At 49.6% G+C, this 12,749-nt stretch overlaps 7 protein-coding genes across 7 annotated transcripts; 2 read left to right on the top strand and 5 right to left on the bottom strand.

Moving 5' to 3' along the window:
* Nucleotides 1–1,137: 1,137 nt before the first annotated feature.
* Nucleotides 1,138–2,341, bottom strand: L3040_002276 (uncharacterized protein; the record flags this gene model as incomplete). The annotated part of the gene is made up of 4 exons (XM_007289825.2): nucleotides 1,138–1,145; nucleotides 1,375–1,594; nucleotides 1,656–1,752; nucleotides 1,962–2,341. The coding sequence occupies 4 exons, from the start codon at nucleotides 2,339–2,341 to the stop codon at nucleotides 1,138–1,140; spliced, it is 705 nt and encodes a 234-aa protein (XP_007289887.2).
* A 720-nt stretch (nucleotides 2,342–3,061) lies between these two features.
* On the bottom strand, nucleotides 3,062–3,568 carry L3040_002275 (uncharacterized protein; the record flags this gene model as incomplete). Its single annotated transcript, XM_007289826.1, has 3 exons — nucleotides 3,062–3,214; nucleotides 3,306–3,453; nucleotides 3,522–3,568. 3 exons carry the CDS (start codon nucleotides 3,566–3,568, stop codon nucleotides 3,062–3,064), a joined length of 348 nt encoding a protein of 115 aa, XP_007289888.1.
* Nucleotides 3,569–3,798: 230 nt separating this feature from the next.
* L3040_002274 (uncharacterized protein) lies at nucleotides 3,799–4,618 on the top strand (the record flags this gene model as incomplete). Its single annotated transcript, XM_007289827.1, has 5 exons — nucleotides 3,799–3,856; nucleotides 3,911–3,945; nucleotides 4,000–4,091; nucleotides 4,154–4,462; nucleotides 4,513–4,618. The coding sequence occupies 5 exons, from the start codon at nucleotides 3,799–3,801 to the stop codon at nucleotides 4,616–4,618; spliced, it is 600 nt and encodes a 199-aa protein (XP_007289889.1).
* Nucleotides 4,619–5,041: 423 nt separating this feature from the next.
* L3040_002273 (uncharacterized protein) lies at nucleotides 5,042–5,763 on the bottom strand (the record flags this gene model as incomplete). The annotated part of the gene is made up of 2 exons (XM_066155494.1): nucleotides 5,042–5,420; nucleotides 5,474–5,763. The coding sequence occupies 2 exons, from the start codon at nucleotides 5,761–5,763 to the stop codon at nucleotides 5,042–5,044; spliced, it is 669 nt and encodes a 222-aa protein (XP_066012493.1).
* Nucleotides 5,764–6,673: 910 nt separating this feature from the next.
* On the bottom strand, nucleotides 6,674–8,829 carry L3040_002272 (uncharacterized protein; the record flags this gene model as incomplete). Its single annotated transcript, XM_007289828.1, has 3 exons — nucleotides 6,674–8,364; nucleotides 8,420–8,498; nucleotides 8,557–8,829. 3 exons carry the CDS (start codon nucleotides 8,827–8,829, stop codon nucleotides 6,674–6,676), a joined length of 2,043 nt encoding a protein of 680 aa, XP_007289890.1.
* Nucleotides 8,830–10,630: 1,801 nt separating this feature from the next.
* L3040_002271 (uncharacterized protein) lies at nucleotides 10,631–11,248 on the top strand (the record flags this gene model as incomplete). Its single annotated transcript, XM_007289829.1, has 2 exons — nucleotides 10,631–10,844; nucleotides 10,899–11,248. 2 exons carry the CDS (start codon nucleotides 10,631–10,633, stop codon nucleotides 11,246–11,248), a joined length of 564 nt encoding a protein of 187 aa, XP_007289891.1.
* A 6-nt stretch (nucleotides 11,249–11,254) lies between these two features.
* On the bottom strand, nucleotides 11,255–12,420 carry L3040_002270 (uncharacterized protein; the record flags this gene model as incomplete). The annotated part of the gene is made up of 3 exons (XM_007289830.1): nucleotides 11,255–11,929; nucleotides 11,979–12,304; nucleotides 12,357–12,420. The coding sequence occupies 3 exons, from the start codon at nucleotides 12,418–12,420 to the stop codon at nucleotides 11,255–11,257; spliced, it is 1,065 nt and encodes a 354-aa protein (XP_007289892.1).
* Nucleotides 12,421–12,749: the final 329 nt, after the last annotated feature.

The raw sequence follows: 12,749 nt of genomic DNA, 5'->3' as shown, positions 1-12,749 counted from the left end.
CAAGTTTGATACTCGATTAGCACGAGCCCTAAAGATAAGTAGTAGGAGAAGAAGTATGAAAATACACTGCGGATATCGATATCGCCATTCGGCCTTACTCGCAGAGGCTGTTGCAGCTAACACGATGCCAAACCCAGGGGCTGGTACTGCTGTCTGTCCATCGATGGTGATGGGCAAGGACAGTGGTACGACCGGCTTCAGGACAGTGCTATTAGAATCGAATATAAATTTGCGCTTCGAATCGCTCATTATATCGCGCTGCGTATCCAGGCTAGCTAGCTAGTCGAAGTCAGGTCAGGCTCGTGACTTGTGGCGTGCTTGAAAGGAGATCTAGTCCACTCCCGCTAAGTGCCCAAAAAAGAAGCGAAAAAAAAAAAATACCTACTCTATAATACTAAACGCCAGGTGATCTTCCATCGATCGGTGTTCCGGGGCGGTGGCTCAGCGGCTTGCTTGCTTGCTTGCCGCCTCATTCACCGGTCGATAATTATAATGGTGTATATCCTATTATAATGTATAATACGGCAAAATACGGTACGAGTCTATTAAGTTGGACTTGTAAGCTGGAACCTCATAACATCTCGTTGTTATGGGCTTCCGGCAATGACAGAAAATCGAAAAATGTTTATAATGTTGTGTATATCCCATTATAGCACCAAATAACCCATTAAGTTGAGTTTGTAAGCTGGAACCTTGTAACATCCCGTTGTTACGAGTTTCCAGCTGAGTTTTGCTATTTTGGTTTTTATGATTTTTGCATCTCTTTGCAGCACTCTTCCTTCTTGTGGATCGTAGGACTTGTATACTCACGCGATTTGAGGAAGTCACGAGGCGGATGAAGATGAAAATGAAAATGTAGCAGCTAGATCGGTGATATTTATATTATATCGATGAAACAAGAACAGTAAACAGCTGCCATCCGCAATTTGCCACAGACCGTCATCTTCGTCCATTTACGCATGTATACAGGAAGTGGCGTTTGTATGCGGACGGCAGACTCTGGAATTCGTAGCGGATTCTGGGCCAACGTGTTGCCAGGGCACTATCTGATCTATACAAACAGTATGCCTTAATCGTTTTTCCGGGTTCATAACTCCAATAAGTTGTTTGAATATGTTTGCAAAACGCCTCTTTCCATTACACAGCTATCATATTAGCCCTCCTCCCGCCCAGCACGGCCATCATCAAGTCCCTCAAGTCCCAACTCCACCACATCCTCCTCCTCCTCCCTCTTCCTCTTCCTCTCATCCTCGTCATCCAACTCGAGCTCATCTCCCAACAACCCCTCACCCTCTTCACTACTTCTCTCCTCGCCCCTCTCTCTTCTTCTTTCCCTCCCCACATCCTGCTCTTTCTCCTCCCCCTCCTCCCTACGCCCAATAATCACATTCCCCGCGACCAGTAGCGCCGCCCCCAAGAACCACAACGGCGGCAGGCTCTCCGAGAAGATGACCCAGCCCAGCACGGCCGTGAGCATGAAGTTGGCGGACGTGTTGAGGATGGAGACTTGGGTCGTGGAGGTCCCGCGCGCGAGGGCCTTGGTGAAGAGGGTCCACATTATGCCGTTGAAGATAAGGTTGAGGGCGAAGAAGAGCTACGGGTGTGTTAGGTTGGTTGTGTTTGTTGTTACGCGAGAGCGGGAAAAAGGGACGTACGGCTCTAACAATGACCTCGACACCACCTTCTACATTTGCTAACCCAACTAGATTTGCGACCCAGGTTGCGAAACTGGTTGTTAATTCCGTTGTCGTTCTGGAAGTCCAGTCAGTACAGTCCCAAAGAAAAGTAGCAACGGTGCATCCTCTCCCCCATAGCCGCCGGTAACGCCAGTCCTCATACCCGTCCCGTCCAATAATAATTCCATCGATTTCCTCATCCTCTCTCAATCCACCTTCTCTCCCAAGCTCCCGGTTCATCCCCCGCCAAAAAACCCAAAGAGAGAAAGAAAAAAAAGTACTCACAACTTCGCAAACACCCCGTTGAAAGCCGCACACCCCCCGCTCGCGATAGCAAGGACAATCCACTGCGATTTGCTGCTCAAGTTCTCCATGTCGCCTTTTCCTTGATCCTGTCCTGGTCCTGGTCCTTCTCTGTCCTCGCCCCCTTCTCCCGACAACTTCGAGCCCGGCTGGTGAGACAGCGAAGGGTGAGGTTCGATTAAACGTGCGTCCGGCTTGGCGGGACTGCGGCTCTGTGTAGGGAGGAGGGGGGTTTGCGCGTCGGGTCCGGATGATGTGGCGAACATTGGGGATGCCGAAGATGACGAGCTTCGGGCCGGGGTGGAGGTCGAAGTGGAAGAGGAGGGGGCTTTGGGGGCTCGTTGACGGAGGGTTGGCGACATGCTGCTGGGTGGGCTTTTTGACAGCATAGTGAGAGAGGAGGTGTGAGATGTAGCTGAAACAACGATGGGGGGTACCGGTAGGTGAAGCTCTGAGAGCGGTTATCAAAGGATGGTGCGTGGAAGCGTTTACTTTCGTGAGCTTGGAATTGAGGCCTGAGCAGGACTTGCATGTTTTCGGAGTATAATTGTCGAATATACGAATACGCGATTGAGAATTCCTTACAGAACACAGTCAAGGACATCAACGAATATCGAGGCATGCAGGTACCAAAAGTATCGAGGCTGTAAAACGCATAATTTCATGCCAGTAGAGAGATACTTCGTCCTACCCATTCAATGTATTTGCTCTTGCACTCTTAGAGCTGCTATAGCTGGGTATAAATTTGATTAAAATTACGTCGTACGGAACTTTGAGTGATTGCTTCAAAGTCTTGCATTCAAAAATTGAGCGATTCCCTTAACCGAGAAAGTCATCTCGGCCCCAGCATCCCAGCCCGTGCATAACGCCTCTGTCCATAAACACCATCTCTGAGCCCTTATCATCCTGCCTGCCGTAGGCCCCCATGCAGTAAAGGCAACGCATATCGAGTTCCAGCTTGCCTCAGTCGTTTTAATAAGTTCGCAGCTATTGTCGCAAAGCCAGGACTTCAGTGTCCAGCCCCATCGCAATATCTGGCTCATCGTCACCACTCGCAGTATCAAACCGCCAACTAAAGCCCACTATTGGGGATCCCCGGGCCTCTTGCTATTGCAGCTCACGATCTTGACCTTGTCTGCTTGCACCGTCTGGCTCGAGTTCTCCATCTTGAACGTAACGTCTTTGATCAAGAAAGTCCAGACCTCGTCGCAGAAGCGGTAGGTATCGAGATGGCCCTTTCTTATATTAGCCCTTCCCTTCCGATTCCTTTGCCGTCCCATGCCGTCCCGTCCCCACTCATCACTCTCCTCAGCCATGCAGGCATACCTTAAAAGTCAAGCGCGCCTTCACCTTATCGGCCAGCACCTCCGTGATGCTGCGATCGAAGTTCGCCAGGATCTTCATTGCGAGCTGTGGCTCGATACGGCGATCGCTAATCAGGTCGTCCAAGGTATCCGTCAGCGCCATACCAATGCTGCGCGGAGAGTGTCAGTCCCTAAGTGTAGCAAAAGCACTGGTAGAGCAAAGCAAAGGGTGCAGTACCTGCTACGGCGGTAGAGCTCGTAAAAGGACTGTCCGGGGGTCGCCATATTTGCTGCCGTGTTCTGTGCGAGGCAAAGCAGCGTTTGTGAGGACAGTTGATGTTGTTGTCGCGGAAAAAGGTATTATATAGTCCGTACATGAGTGCTGACGTAATGGTGGCGCTAAGCAATATGTCGATTAGCGCGCTGGAGCTTGGTGATTGATTGTGTCTACCAACTTCATGTCTTGATAAATTTATGATCCAACCACACGACACCCATTCAATTGCGCCGCCAACATGAGTCTCAAATATGGAATGGGCGGTGCGACCACTGCACTGGCAGTAGTGGGAGCGTGTAAGCTAACTCGAGTCTATGGGAAGTGCTGAGACGGAGACTGACGGGATCCAGACATGCTCTTCACTGGCGACGGCGAAGCTTTCAACGTGCGTACCATAATGGCAAATAGTTGGAAGAATAGAGGTTGACACTTTGAACAGTTCGGGCAATTCTTAGAAGACGTATCGCCGTATGCGTGGGCAGATACGGGCATCGGATTGTGCATTGGTCTATCCGTAGTAGGAGCAGCATGGTACGCCTCCCTCCCTCGACCTCCTCCAGCAGGAATCCGGAGCTTAGCTGACGAGGGAGCAGGGGAATTTTCATTACTGGCTCCTCGATTCTAGGTGGTGGAGTTAAAGCCCCCCGCATTAGGACGAAGAACCTGATCTCCATCATCTTCTGCGAGGTCGTCGCCATCTACGGCGTCATCATGGCCATTGTGTTCTCGTCGAAAATCCACTACATGGAACCGGACGTCATATACTCGGGCAGTAACTACTATACTGGATATGCGTTGTTCTGGTCGGGGTTGACGGTGGGGTTGTGCAATCTGATCTGTGGTGTATCGGTCGGTATCAACGGAAGTGGTGCCGCGTTGGCTGATGCTGCTGATCCAAGCTTGTGGGTAGCAGCTCCTCGATTAACTGGTGCTTCACTGATATAAGCTACAGGTTCGTCAAGATCCTGGTCATCGAAATTTTCAGCTCCGTCCTAGGTCTATTCGGTTTGATTATCGGACTACTGGTCTCTAGTAAAGCAGCAGAACTCGGGGACTAAGGGACACAGTAGCAACTAGCAACGGCAATATCAATAGTAGTGAACACAGGGAGACAAGGCTGTGGTTGTATGTGTATATCGTCCAAGCGGCATGGGATGAGGATTGGCGTTCAGGTAAAGAAGAAGGATCTATGACTTTGCATTGTTATAGTTTATTGCCGCTAGACTGCATGTATCATATTTCCTCTGCAATCAACAGGTTGATGCTTCAGACTCCAGGCCCCCCATAGATACCTGCCCATGTCTAGGTATGAAACCGTGTAACGTTATTAAAGACGGGCTTTGGATCCAATCTCAATCCACGATGCCACTACAACCCAAGCGACGCTGGTATATCCACTCCTAAACCATCATAATGAGCCAAAATCTCCGACCACTATGGCGGTAATTCCCCATATCCCCATCCATTGCCAATGGATTAATCTACGCTTGACCCGGGAGTTCTAACTTTACGCTAGCATAGACTCCGAGGACAGCATATATCAGCCGACTGGGGGACTTGAAGGTTGTAGCAGAAGATGGAGGAGTTACTGCCTTCCTGAGTCGCGTACTGACATCCATATCCAGGAAAGCACGTAACTCTTCTATCTCAATGTCTTCCAGGGGCTCTAGAACCACTTCTGCTCCCTCATCATCGTCGATGAAATCGACTGTAAAAAAGTCCGTCCCGAAGTCCCCTTCATACGTACCACCGTCAAGATTTGCTCCTGCCACCCCTTCCGTTCGAAAGATTCGAAGCTCGTCCTCGCAAGACCAGTACATGAAGTCATTATATGGCATGCCTCTTTGTCTGTATCCGGAGCTTCTACCATGTCAGCGTCGACATTCCTATGGGGTGTGGTAGTGGCGACATACTTCCAGATCTCCTCCTCGCTGAGAGCCCCACGAACCACGGGAATGTATAATCTATCTCCAGGAAGCAAGCCCCGATTGTCCAACAAATAATTATCATAACTTCCAGCAGGCAATCCGTCTGCAGCAGGCAATCCGTCTGCAGCAGGAGTCGTCCATTGACCCCCCATATTTCTCATGTACTCGGCGAGCTTGCTAGGGAATTCAAGTGTTCGAACTGCAAGGTTTTCGTCCTCGACGAGTTGGTTTGAGAGGCCAAAGAGTTTGATGAGACTGGCTTTCAAGGGGTGCATGAAGACGTAGGCGGTTCATGTGACTCTGGTATTGAGACTGCCGACCTTGGGACAGTTTGGTAAAGAAAGAAATGGACTTCGCATATTGAGGTGTGAAAGAGCGTACACATTTAATCCAAGGGATATGATCACATTGCTCTTTCAGTAGCGACAGGATATAGGACTTAGATGAGGTCAGAGCTGCCAGGTGTTCTCGAGACATTCCGTTGAAGGGGTTAGGAACAATATAAGACGGAGGAAGCCCTCCAAAACCTACGAAACAATGTCCTTCAGAGCAAGAGGTGAAGCATGCACTGCGAAGGACGCCACAGTATCTCTCGGAGACAGAGCTGTAATATGCACTACGAGAGACGCAACATCCGCTGTCCCTTTGAATGGATATTTTCTCCTTGTCGGAAACTTCGCCATAGGCGTACTTTGCCCAGTAGCTGTCGCTTTCCCTGGCTTGCAATCTGGTTCGCACTTAGACCAGAATCCTGTCATGCCAGTCCAGGCCATATTGCTACTAGTGGCGTTGCCAAACTCGAAAGTTGAAGTACGCTTGAGATAAGAGAGTCAATAATTGCCAATCTGAGATGGAATTGAGACTAGGGTTAACTCCTAATACGCACTGAATTCAGCGCATGGATGCAGCTCTCGTATCATACCGGCCCTGTACAAGGCCAAAGGGCAATATGCAGTAATCTCGATGACTCGGTGGGAACATTTCGCGTACAGGCTGTGAGCGAACTCGCACATAATGTAAGGACTCCGCTGATTGTCCTTTGATGATAAATGCTTTGAGTGTTCCGTTGTATCGAACCTTGGTTTACAGGACTTAGAAGTTGAGAAGTGGGGTTCCCTGTATCAAGGCTACTGCTTTCCATATCTGCATGTTCGTCCATGTGTTTGTTGCTTGCTACTTCCCATTTCAAAGTACATCAAACTCGCTCTTGAGCTTGCCCATCAGCAGAGCCTCAATCTTCGTCCCCTGGCTCAGCGTCTCTTTCCCGGCCGGCAAGCACAACAAAGCGTTCGCGCTCTTCAGACTTCCCACCCTTGAGCTCCGCTGTCCACCGGTACTGCTAGCATGCATGAGGCCATCTTTTCCCAAGACAACAATGACACGATGATATTCTGATCTTTGAGGATCGAGGCGGAACTCGTGGTCAAGCGTGACTTGGATCTTCGGCATGCCAGCTGGGGATACACCAGACGTGTGATGCAGAGAAGGCAACACAAACAGGTGAAAAGTCACCATGCAGGAAACTGGATTTCCAGGCAGGGAAAAAATAACCTTTGAGACTCGTTCACCAGCATTACTCTTCACTGGTACCGTAGCAAATGTCGTCGGCTTCCCAGGCTTCATCGAGACTCGTCCGAAATGTATCGTACCCCCAAGCGAGCGCTCAATCGTCGGTTTCAACAAATCAAGCTCGCCCATTGATACCCCACCGGATGTAATGACAAAATCAACTTTGCGAAGCGCATCACGTAGACTGCCCTCTAGATCTCCCGGTCTGTCTCGAGCAATACCGAGATCCACTACTTCGAATCCCCAGCCTCGCACCGCAGACATGATCGTAGGTCTATTGCAGTCTCGGACTTCGCCAAGATTTAGGCCGCCAGGTCTGCTGTGATCTACGATTTCGTCTCCCGTTGATAAGACGCCGACGATGGGCCGCTTATAGACTTTGACTTCTGCCCTACCAACTGATGCAAGTAATCCAAGTTCGCCCCCGATGGCTGAAATTTCTTCTCCTTTAAGGAGAATGACTTCCCCTTTCTTGATGTCACTTCCCACTTCTCGTATATTCTCGCCGTGCTTGACACCCTCTGCTAGAATCTCAATCTCATGCTCTTCCTCGCCGTCCTCTGTCATGGTCTTGAGAACCGTGTCTTCGACCATTACCACAGAAGTTGCACCTGGAGGAAGAGGGGCTCCAGTAGTGATCCGTGCGATTTGACCAGCCTCCAGTGGAGGTATCTCGCCGGGCGTGGCATGAGAGATTGATGCTACTGGAAATACGCCTTTGCTGGAACGGCCACTTGTAGGAGCAATAACTGCATACCCGTCGACAATACTAGCTCGATACGCAGGAACGGCTTCTGTAGCTGTGACATCTTCAGCAAGTACGCACCCTACCAAAGACCCATTTACTTCTTTTGTAACCATCTGTGGTGCGGGTGTGTGTTCTTTGATGAGTTTGATAGCTTCATCCACGGCTAACATCGGATACGGAGAAGAGCGATTCCTGCGCGTTGGACCAAGGGCGGGGTCATTTGAGAGAGGATTCTCGCTATGCGCCGTATGTCGAACAGGCATGGCATGGCCATGGCTATGGCCGCCATGATTTCCGCCATGGGAACGAGCAAGCGAGTGATCATGGCTGTGAAAGTGACTATCGGAGCCCGAAGCGCTGATCCCAGCATCTTTTTCTAGTTTCTTGACGCCTCCAGCATGAAGGGACCTCGAGTCTGCTCCAGCTGCTTGAAGGCAAGCATGAGGCAAGAGCTTCAGCACCGACTGAAGATTCTCTTTGGCACCTTTCGGCGATCCTGGCAGAGTTATTATAATCGTCCTGCTCCTCATACCAGCAACAGGTCTAGACATTAACGCAACTAAACTAAGTCAGCCGACCCACCCAAATTCAGGTACAACTAGCTTGGAACTCACAGGGAGTAACAGCCAGCGAAGCCGCAAGCATTCCATGGACCAATCCAGGCGCCTGTTTATGTAACAGTGGAGTAACAGCCTTTGCACTCATCAGTCTTCCTCCCCTAGTATATAGGTATACTTTGCCACACACTTACCTCAGGCGTACTATCACTCACAGCAAACCCCGTACCGCCAGTTGAAACGATCAGGTTCACAGGATCCTCCCCATCTGCCCATCCCATCATAGAGCGCTGGATATCAAGCACCACATCGCCGACAATCTTCGTCTCTACCACTTCCCATTTTGCGCCGCCTTCTTGAGCGAAGACGTCTTGCAGGAGGGGACCAGAAGAGTCGGCAGTGGGGTCTTGAGAGGCTGTTGTCGAGACTATAAGGATGGCTGCTCTTAGATTTGGGCGAGTTGACATCGTGTTGGTGGATGAGAACTCGGTCACGAGGATAGGGAAATAACTTGGATGAGGTTGATGTTTATGTCAGCAAATTGCAGATGGGGACTCGCTTGTTAGAAAAATATCACATGACACAACTATCTAGAAGCCTCTCCTTTAACCATGGCTGACAGTAAATGACTTTTTAATATCAGAGGTCATGAGACAAGAATATCTCAGAGATGACATAGGTAGGAAGTGGTTTTTATTTGGTAGTTTTGCTCTTGAAGACTCAAAGGTCCCTTCTTTCTTGGTCGAAATGCGAAACTTGAGAAGCGCAATGTTGTTTATGCTTTAGCGACTTTCCACTGCAAAGGTTATAGGTACCCATCAGATGCAACAACGTTCTTACTCAGCATCAGGCAATACCTTGATATCTTTGGCCTCCTCCCAAGAGCACCAGGCATGGTCTTCAATTCAACCTGTCCTCGCCCTTTCTCCAAGACCTCATGCCGCTACCGTCCGCCCTCCTTCCCATACTAAGAACTCTTTTCAAGGAAGCTCTGGTAAAATTTCAGCCGCTATCACCTTCGTCAAGTAAATCCGTTTAGTAGCTGTTACGCCGAAGGAGGAGAGGGGTACTTGCAACAAAATCCAGTGCAGGCCCGCATCATAATTATCTATCAGACATCCATGTTGCTCTCAGCATGCCCCCAGTCCTGGGTATCCCTCACCAACAACCGAAGGGCCGTCCAGATTAGGGAGTTTCATGCGGAGCTTGTTGTACTACTTTGACATGTTACATGGCTTTAGTGCTTCAAGGCTTGGGGATGGTGGAGTAGCATGTCAAACATACTCACAATCGGCAAATATATTTGGTATAGAACTCCATCCGTGTTCTTAGTTTTGAGAAGATTTTTGGTCACTTAGTATGGGAACTTGGGCGGTCGAGGAGCACCTTTCGCTTGTGACCACCGGATCAGGAGACATCCGGGGGATATGGTGGAGTAGTGTTGGCTGAGGGACTTCAAAGTAAGAAAATTACAGTACCAGTGGTCTAATAGTCAGTGGGCTGACTATTAGCATTAGGCCCAGTACTTCGACGAAGTCGAGTGGGGCCTTAGTACCGTGAAATTGAGAGCAGAGCTTCTGTTCTCTGATGCCTTGAGAGGACTGGTTCCAGAAAAGCGAAATTTGATAGTGAGCTTAACCATTCTCTCTCGTTTTCATCGGTCCCTTTGCCTAATTCAAAGACGAGATGTTCTGACAGTCCCTCCAGTTCACCGGGAGAGAACAATGAATCGGGGGAGCCTTTGCATCAATGTTGTTGCGGAAAGTAACACAGAGACGGTCTAGACGCGCTCTTTCATGATACTAGAAAGAAATTATCGTGCCGCCGAAAATCTTTCGAGTGCACTCTTGTGCATTCTTGCTAGAAGCAAGGGATCGTTCGGCGAATGATATACTTCGCTCTTAACTCTTGTGGCCAGAGCCAGAGCCCAAATGTCTACCTAGGTCCCTTTCGATGTGCTGACTGGCGCGATGACATCGTAATCACTCTCGCCTCTCTGTACCTTTCAGATTCTGTCCGGTGATAAGTCCGCCAACCCAGGACGGTCTAGAGTATTTTGGGTTGAATTCTAATCAGTATGAGAGCAGCTATAAAGCGAACTTCAATGGAAAAACGGTATAAAGTCGGGTCGTCGGTTGTAATTAAGAGAACCTAAAAAGCAAGATCATATGATCACGTGTGCACTCCGTCACGTCTTTTTTTTTTCCCAACCGCGTTCTCAGAATCAAGTATCCATCGTATCTCATCTCCACTCGCAACTACCTAATAATGGTCCGCCTCAAGCACCGCTACCTCCTGGTCAACATTCTCTACCCTGAACTAGAGAAATCCCAATCCGGCGCCAAAATCCCCGACGTCGTGCTGTTCAATCAACCCTCGACTAGCGAGCTCACCCAACAAGTTCTGTTAAGAGGTCTGCGGGCGGAGATATCCACTCTATTTGGGGATTATGGATCGGGCGCTGTGTCGGAATCGCTTGCCGGTACATGGCTTTTAAAAAACGTGGTGCTCGGATTGTTGTGCTGATCTTTGGTAGTCAAATATTTCTCTACTGCGACTTCGACATTCATCCTCCGAGTCGCGCGCGCGCATTACAAGATAGTATGGGCTGCGCTATCACTCATGAAATGCCTACCTATAAAAAACGGAAAGAACTGTGTCTTCAGAGTGGTGAGGGTCAGTGGGACAATCAGGAAAGCTGAAGAGGAGGCCATTCGCAGAGCTAGAGACCTGATCCTGCAGGCGCAACGAGATGTCGAGGACAATAAAGATGAATCGGTGTTGGATGGCATATTTGGGAAAGCACAGACGCAAGAAGACACGACGAAGGAGATCTTGATGGTGGATCGATCCGACAGTGAAGGAGATTCAGACAATAACGGATGAGGGGTATCATTGGTTCTTCCTAACTACTTTCACACCACTTCCACCTGGCGGTAACGACATGCCGTCCATAATGTCGTCCTCGTCATCTTGCCCAGCGGTTTCATCCTGCTCAGCGGCCTCAGCTTGCTTGGCTGCCTCGGCCTCAGCTTGCGCTGCCCATTCCTTCCGCTCAGCCTCGTCGTACACGTCTTTCGCGTCGATCCAACGTTCTTGGACATCCTTTACGTCCATTGTCGTTACACTTTCTCGCATCGCCACTTGCCAGATGGTGTCATTTGCGCCCTCAGCTCCACCGAATGCATATCCGCCTGCTCTGTCTATGACCTGAAGCAGATGCATCATGCTCTTCTTGTCCTCTACCGCCAATGTCTCGAAGCCAACCAGACCGAAGCTCTCTACCAGTTCCACAATTGCTGTATTCAACCCTTCAAATTTCGAGCCAGCCATAACGGACGATTCTTCTTGGAGGTGTGGGAGGAGATAGGATAGGTCTTGAACTTCCGTGTAGAAATCGAGGTTGAATGGCAAAGGACTGTACGTGGAGATTTTGTCGATTTTTGTGAGAACATTAAGGTGTGGTAGGTCCATCTGCAGCATAGCTCGAAGAGATAGGATGAGGTTCGAGATGTAGAGCGAAGGCGTAGTCAAGCAGTACGAGTCGGACAGATGCAGAACTACAAGCTGTGTATAAGTTAGCATGCACCTAGTAGCAATGGCAAGGGAATCAAACCCTGTAGCCCAACTTCTGCAATCTGAAGAATATGTTCCGCAATGACGAGTGATGCGTATAAAGCTCCACCTGTCCCGGGCAGTCGAATAGCACGTAGTCCTCTCCCAGCTCACTCAATCCCTTCTCCAGCCAATCCAAATTCTGCTCCAGCTCCTCGAGGGCATACAGCACAGCACCGTTCGGTCCCAACTCGTCGTCCTCCATTATTTCCTCTAGTTTAACCAGATCGCGGACGTCTATTGCGCAGGGATAGCTCGTTTTTTCGTTCGCTGGGTCGAGGTTTACTACAGAGCATTTACGACCTATGGCGGACATGAACTGGAACACTGGAGCTAGTTAGTTAGGACCTTGCGGGAGCTCTGGAGAGAGTATGCGGACTTCCGTAGCAGTACGTGCTCTTTCCGCATCCGGGACTGCCTAGTACGAGCTGTGCGAACGGCATTTTGGAGAGAGAGGGCGCGAGGCGCAAAGAATAGTGTTGATGGACTGTGTGGAGGGGCAAGTGGGGTTGTTGTTGCTCCGAAGTTGGTCTCTTTGAGGAGCAACTTTGTAGAGGTTGGCAAGAATGAATTCAGAGACGATGGTGAAATCTATCTCCGGAATTCCAAGATTTTTGTGGCAAATTATGGCTGTCCTGTCGTATGTTGTGTGTTTGTCGGACCTTGAAGGTAAAGTGTACAGAAGCTCGGGGAAAGCTTCACACTTTTTGGTGGAGGCGGCCGCTTCGAGTGAGCCGCGCCGGTCAAAAACTTGATGCGACCGTTTATTTAC

This window comes from Drepanopeziza brunnea (genome assembly GCF_022702325.1).
Source record: "Drepanopeziza brunnea f. sp. 'multigermtubi' strain 214-2 chromosome Unknown ctg3, whole genome shotgun sequence".
Taxonomy (NCBI): domain Eukaryota; kingdom Fungi; phylum Ascomycota; class Leotiomycetes; order Helotiales; family Drepanopezizaceae; genus Drepanopeziza; species Drepanopeziza brunnea.
Note: the sequence above shows the minus strand (reverse complement) of the source record. Positions and strands in the feature narration are given on the sequence as shown.